The 7,667-nt window shown below is 43.1% G+C and overlaps 1 protein-coding gene across 1 annotated transcript in view; it reads right to left on the minus strand.

Moving 5' to 3' along the window:
• The window catches only part of LOC106808993 (protein FAM179B-like), a 55,024-nt gene that overhangs the window by 11,542 nt on the left and 35,815 nt on the right, over positions 1 to 7,667 (minus strand). Inside the window, exons 7-12 of the mRNA XM_014811928.1 lie at positions 7,006 to 7,130; positions 6,629 to 6,759; positions 4,193 to 4,239; positions 2,680 to 2,860; positions 1,895 to 2,054; positions 765 to 905 (exon numbers count right to left, since the gene is read on the minus strand). Of these exons, the coding sequence (XP_014667414.1) occupies positions 765 to 905; positions 1,895 to 2,054; positions 2,680 to 2,860; positions 4,193 to 4,239; positions 6,629 to 6,759; positions 7,006 to 7,130 (785 nt within the window). The remainder of the gene's footprint in view (positions 1 to 764; positions 906 to 1,894; positions 2,055 to 2,679; positions 2,861 to 4,192; positions 4,240 to 6,628; positions 6,760 to 7,005; positions 7,131 to 7,667) is intronic.

Consider the following 7,667-nt stretch of genomic DNA (forward strand, 5'->3'; position numbering starts at 1 on the left):
TTTTAAGCAAACGCGCAGTGAAATGGGAGGAACTAGAGTTTATTTTGTCATAAGGTAGTATGATTATGCATGACACGAAGTCTAGTACTGGAGAAATTAGCGTGTAGATGCGCATATTGTGGCTTTAACTCCCGGTACTATTAGCAGGTATTAGGTCATTTAGCAGGTATTCAAAGGCAAACAAACTGTATAGCAAATGAGAACACTGCATGGGCAGGAGGTATACAAACTGTGTACAGTACATGAGAACGTACGTCACATGCACAAATGTGCCGATTGGCTAACACACACACCCCTTCCTCTCCCCGCAGATTTAGCTACAAAACTAACCAACGAGTTGCACGATAATCTAGCTACTGCTGGCCACGTTCAAAACGTGTTAACGCTCACGAATGAAGGCGATGTGTTTTTACGTTAGACACCGACAATGACAATAAATTAGACACTGAAGTGTAACCTCCATGCAGCATGCACACATATCGATCACAAACTGACGGGGAGCGAATAAACACACTCGTGAAGTGAAACCATATATGGGTAAACGTGGCTGTTATGTATGGCATCATTAATGATTTAATCAAGCATTGTTGTTAATGCTTGTTTGTGCAAAAATCTCCTTAAGTTATCCTCTGCCTGAGACTTATATAAGCTCTACAGTGAAGACCAGTGACGTTATTACGACTACTACTACGGTCACAATTATGAAGTTGGAAAAATCACGCAGACTGCGAAACGCCACTGGACCAATCTATACATAAACGTACCAGTTCTCATCGGCCAACAGACCAAACGTAGTTTTCATGGCACTGTCAGCATTCGTAAATGGCTGACCATCCAGTTCGTCAGTAGAGTTTGAGGTATCGTTCAGTGAACTATTCACCGAGATATCGATTGCCAGCGTTGTCCTGAAAACAAATCGTAAAATGAACGTTACCGTATACAATCTAGATAAGGCAAGTGTGGAGGCGTGCACGTACTCTTATTCTTGGATTAGGACGTGATGCAATATATGAGCACTTAGCATTTCACACAGACGTATTTGTCAGTCACGCTTTTCTACACACACGTCACCACATAACACATACTACACATCCGACACGATCGTAATTCTACACAGTAATTCATATCATGTAGGTAATTCTGCAGTCCTATTACTGTGATAACTCTACAGGCATTGTCACACTGATCTTGCTCTACACCATCACACTGCTGGACATTTACACTGCAGCATTATCACATCATGATCATGCCACAGCCCTATTACAATGCTTACAGGTCCGTTACAGTATTGTCACACTAGTCATTCTACACTGCAGCATTGTCCCATAATGATGGTCATCATCATCACATCATCATCATCATCATCATCATCATCGTCATCATCACATCATCATCATCATCATCATCATCATCATCATCATCATCATCGTCATCATCACATCATCATCCTGCCACAGCCCTATCACAATGTTTACAGGTTTGTTACAGCATTGTCACATTGGTAACTGTTTGGGCAGCCTTTTTAAATTGGTCATTCTACACAACACTGTCACATAGTTAACATAAATAGTACTTAACACATTAGTCATGCTATAAATATGGGCCCATTGTCAGAAACAAAATAACTCCTAACATTAGTCTTAACATTAACATTTAGACCTCTATGCACTGCGTAAGAGAAATTTGTAACTGTTTCTGTCAATGGTCTACAAGAAAAAGTTAAGATTGATGAGACTAGTTTTGCTTCTGACAAATAGACCCTAGTTACATTGTTCATTCTACAGCACTGTTGCATTGGTCATAAATTCTACACCCTTATTCCACAGAAGCGTCCGATGTAAAAAAAATAAACTGCTGATATATGCCAGAATCAATATATCCGTCATGCACTTACTCTTTTGTCTTTCCTTGTTTTGGCCCTATTGGAGGCTTTGTGGCAGCCTTTACTGGTGTTCTTCTCACTTGCTTCTTATGAGGGGACTCAGTCATTTCTGGAACAACCTCATCAACGACGGGTTTCACTTCCAATAAGTTGCCGCTTACATCGTTTGGGACTAAATGAAATTAAACAAAACACGTGGTAAATGTTTAAATTATTTAATGCTGCATATGCTGTTCATCGTGACATAACCAATAAATCTAAACACAAAAGTTGCTCAAAACATTGAAAGCGTTAACAAGGGCACTTCACATACGCTAATGAGTTTTTGTACAATAAATTATATAATAAATAATAGAAATAAGAAAACTATAGGAACTAATTAACATATGATAAAGAGTTATAATGCACAGTAAAGGTTATTGATTTTTCAAAACACGACTGGCGACAACAACAGTTGCATTGACAAATTTCTACATGTAGCTTTTCTTTTACAAAAAAAAATTACATATGGATATGGTACATCCGTAAAATTTACGCGCCATTACTTTGACAAACAACAATGCACATCAACAAAAACAACAACAACAACAACAACGACAACAACAACGACAATAACAACGACAATAACGACATCAACCAATTTCTACACTTTTGTTAGTTAGCTTTTTAGTAGCTTTTCGTTTGTGCAAAAGAATCACATGCGGCACATTCGTAAAATTTACACACCGTTACTTTGACGAACATAAAACGAACATAAACATAAACATAAACATAAACGTAAACAACGACAAGCTCACCGGCTTCTTTTGAATATGGCGGATCAGCGACTTCCGACTGCCGCTGCTCTCGCTGCTTGCGTTTCTCCTCCTGCGCCTTTAAGTGGCGCTGTCGAGCGAGGTCGCGCTGCTCGGATATGTTCTCTACCGACGACTGCTTGCTGATGATCTTCTCCTTTGCCGACTGCGAAAGATGGCTAACCTGTAGAGAAATGGGGGAAATTTCGATCGTGACAATAACCAGTTTGTACAGTCAGTTGGCCTGTCAACGATACTGTCCCCGTAGTTCTGTGGTATTGAAACAGTGGGCTACTTATTATATTGTTTAACATTTTGAAACAGGAAAATTCGTTAGCATAATTATAAAAATTTAAACGCACACGCACAACTAATCAATATAAATTAAGAGAAATTTGCAATAATTATATTAAGCCCCAATTATATCATTTGCCTTTCATGGCCAACTGGCAATAAGCCATTATTGGCGTTTGTTTCAGTATCTCTGCATGAAATGCAGTTTCAAAGCTCAGCTATTGTGCGCACGCATGGTCGCTAGTGTGCATAGCATAATCACGAAACAGAATGATTCTTGATTCTGTTCCCATGGTTTGTGATCAGGTTAGTATCTATGCCTATGGCATCACAATTTGTTTTGGGGTGATCCAGCAATAGGCATGTACTGCCAGCGACATCTACTGGTGACATCTCACACTATCCACACACTCCTCACTTGGTCTTATCGGTATACCGGACCGTACCCAGGGTATATTCCGGCAGTACCCAGGGAGACATAGACCCTCTCAGCCTCACTTGGTCTTATTGGTTATGCAGGAGACAGCAGACATCATAATCAATTTAGACACATAAGCCAATTGTGGTTTAATAGTTTTGTACACTGTTATATAAGTTGCCTTCTCCGTAATACTAAAAGCAGCATTCTAGTGGTGCACAATTCTTCAGAGGTTTCTGGAATAAGGCTTTTACAGCACACTGTGATAGCTAAAACCTAAATATATTAGGCGTGCTAGAACGGTAAATCAGGCAACAAATGGAAACATGTTTAACAACATAAGCATGAGATACTAAAACAATAAACAATATTTTCATTAGTTACTCCGTGACAGCAACTGATCACTTAATATATTAGCAGAAACATTTGCAGAGGATCTCTATGTGTAACTAACTAATGCAATACTACATGCAGTTTGTGTTTTTAGCTATAACAGTCACCATACAACCGTCACTTATGCAACAAGTGGGATGTTGACTTATTATCAAAAAGCGTAGGGCACTGTTTCGGAGGCGAAAAAATTGTACTGATTCTGGTTATCACTAATACACTCACTCAATATTTACAGAACACCTTTACAGCATTGTGAGGCAGAATGCAAACTGTCATGTCAACGTGACCTAAGCAACCCAGTTATAGCAGGAGCAAATAATCACAAATTATAAACAATCATTAACATTAAATAATTAATTAATTAAAAAATTAAAATTATTTGTGATTATTTACTCCTGGCTATACGCTTACCTCGTCAGGATCTTTTTTCTTATTGACTTCAGAATGAGTTGGAGCTTCTGCAACAACACACAAACAAATGACAATTAGCGCTTTTCTATCCCGCCACCCGTCCGTATTCTGACACTCGGTCGTTTCCCACACAATGGCTTTAATTTTCCCCGGCACCCTAGTTGCTAAGTGTCTTCCTTAGCCTGCAGTCACACTGCTTCATTAGAGCAGATATCTATTATAGGGTGAAGCCCCAGAGAGAGCAATCATGTGTCTTACTGTCACTCCACCTCAGTGTTTACGAATACGCCACAGACGAAGATGCATGCGCGTCTATACATGTACATATAATTATAAAAGACAGACACAGCAGAAAAAAGGACAAACAGAGTAGACAATACTATTATATGTTTTGCAAAGCTTGAAAACTTCCACTCAGTAGCATTCAAACACACTGAATTCAACCATACCTAGTATTCACTATCATTCTCTCAAACACACTGAATTCAACCACACACCTAGTATTCACTATCTTTCTCTCAAACACACTGAATTCAACCGCACCCCAAGTATTCGCTATCATTCTCTCAAACACACTGAATTCAACCACACACCTAGTATTCACTATCATTCTCTCAAACACACTGAATTCAACCACACACCTAGTATTCACTATCATTCTCTCAAACACACTGAATTCAACCACACACCTAGTATTCACTATCATTCTCTCAAACACACTGAATTCAACCACACACCTAGTATCTTTCTCTCAAACACACTGAATTCAACCGCACCCCAAGTATTCGCTATCATTCCCTTGTAAAAACAATCGTTTATAATGCTGTGGCGATGGATCACATGAGAGCTTACCATAGAGGACAGTGTTCAGTGGGGATCCGGTGTTGGGGACAGAGAAAGTGCATGTGCTCTGCAGGACAGGCGAGGCAGAAGACAGGGGTGGCAGGGATCTAGGAGATACATGCGAACTCTCGGCCTCCTTCATGGTGAACTCCCCCTCTACGATTCTCTCCTTCCGCATTTTCTTCGAACTCGACGTCGCCGACTTGCGAGTCTTCGTCTCGCCGCTCCGACTTTCTTCCGCCTCGCCGCCTCGCGACGTCTCTTCCGGCCCTCCGACCGCTCCGATACCCGCGACGACGGAGACAGCGCATCTGAAACGCGAGCGAGACGCCGCACTCTCTTCCGCGATCATGCCGAGCGACCTCCGGCGCATCATGACGACCTCGGGGGAGATCGGATTCTCTAGGATCCGTGGCTGCCCGGGAGCCGACGCGGTCCGGGCGGTCTGCGCGCGGCCTTCCTTCTCGTGAAAGGTCACCTTGCGACGCGCGGCGGCGGCCATGACGGCCGGCGCGGACGTGACTCGAGCCGACCGCGTCTCCGCCACCGCGTTTCGAACCCCGTCCTCGCTGTCGTCCGAATTTAAGCTACTGTATCGCGCCGCTGGGAGAGATTCCATCTGACGGTCTGACGCATTTCTCGGTGGCTGGCTAGATTTGTCGACGCGCGGCGAGTTCGTACGGTCGACGTCCGTGCGAAAGTCGATGCTGACGGATGTTGGGTCGTCCGCTTCGCCGATCGGTCGTTCCTTTAATAGCGAGGCATTCTCAATGGGCGTAACTTCCACTGTGACCGATATGTCGCCGCCGGTTTCGTCGCCGACATTTTCTACGTTGACGACGGCTGGCGCGCAACGGTTAGTGAAGTCCTGCTGATTTCTGTGCTGTGCGCTTTCTTTATTCCACTGCTCGAATGAGGATAGTGCAGGACCAGTACAGTCAACAGTCAGGTGAGGGCCAGCAGGAACTGGCAGGCTCGACTCAGGAGGAGGGGATCGGAAAAGCAGTGCCAGGGAAGTTGAGGATACACTTTTATCTTGCACAATTGTATCTGACAAGAGAAAATGGGAAAGGTCTTGAATCCACACAGACACACACACATACATACTGCTCACAGACACGCACGCACGCACGCACGCACTCACAAACACTCACCCCACGTACTCACAGTAAGCCAAGAGAAACCAGAGCGATCGGAAATAATAGCAACACATACATGTTATCGCTCTCAACCTGAAAGCTCATTTCGACAAAATTACCAACAGAGCGTCATGCACACTTTCACAAGCCAAAACAAGCCAAACCTTTTGGCAACCGTGACATACTTTTTAATTGTGAATGTGAATCTGCACCAGCCGATGCCATTCTCTTTTTTGACGCTGCACTGCCACCATAGTTATCTAGATATAAGCGATTATAGTTACCATTAATGACATACGAAACGTCCACTCTGTTGTGACGAATACAACATGGCCACTGGAGCCCATCAGAAGCTGTGCAGTGGAAATTCAACTATATACGAAAGACTGTGACTGACTCGGGGGAAACAGCATGCAAGGATTCTACTCGATTACGACTACTATAAGGTGCTTACCAGCATCCACGCTAGCCTCTTGGTGGCTGATTTTCTTAGGAGGGTAAGTTGAAAGCAAGTTAAGCTCCTCCTCATCTCGGCCGAGCTTTGGCTTGGTTATGAAAGGATTCTCCGCCGACCTCGACACGACCCTGTTGGTGTTTCGTGAAATGACGGAGAGAGTTGTGAATTGACGATCGCAATAAATTCTTAGCAATGGCATCAGGCACACCTCTGCTAGGAAAACTGACACAACAATCAAACTGCATGCTGTGCCACTCACCTTACACTTAAACTTACACATTTACACACTTGCACATAGACTTATACTACGACTTGTAATGTAAAGACTTGTATTGGAATTGCGTACCAGCTTAATCATGATTTCAGAAACCTACCCATTCTTTTGGTTGCTGCTTTGCAATTCAGGAGGGGTACGCAATTCAATTTCACGCGTCGCAACCTTGGCCGGCTGTGGTGAGTCAGCTTTCTGCTTGTACAGTGGCAATCGGTGGACCAAATCCTGATTCAAATGAACACACTAATCATACACTCATACACATGAACACAAATGCTCATATGAAAAAATGCACACACAGTCACACACACACACACACACAGGCAGACACGCGTATGCAGACACATATATAGAGTACCGAAGTGTGACGTCACGGTGGCATGACAACGAACCCGCTGGTTCTACACAACCCACTGGCTCCATAACATTAACTGCGTGAAAATGTTGTGCGTACGTAAAACACGAGTGTGTGCGCTGCAGATAGCAGTAAAGCATCGGTAGCAAGTCGATCATACAATATTTAATTAATTAAAAAAAAAAAAAATGTTGCTTTTCGCTTCCATCCTTTGGAAATCTATAAAAACTGCAATAATGACTCTCAGAATGATGGTTACAATCGGGTACAAAACACGACACGCAGTTAATGTTACCAGAGCATATGATTGTGTAGAACCAGCAGGCTCGTTGTCATGCCACCGTGACGTCATCACTTCGGTACTCTATTCCCTGACCATGCGCGCGAGGGATATGGCGGGAAGCTCT

Source organism: Priapulus caudatus, unplaced genomic scaffold (assembly GCF_000485595.1).
Source record: "Priapulus caudatus unplaced genomic scaffold, Priapulus_caudatus-5.0.1 Scaffold321, whole genome shotgun sequence".
Lineage (NCBI taxonomy): Eukaryota > Metazoa > Priapulida > Priapulimorpha > Priapulimorphida > Priapulidae > Priapulus > Priapulus caudatus.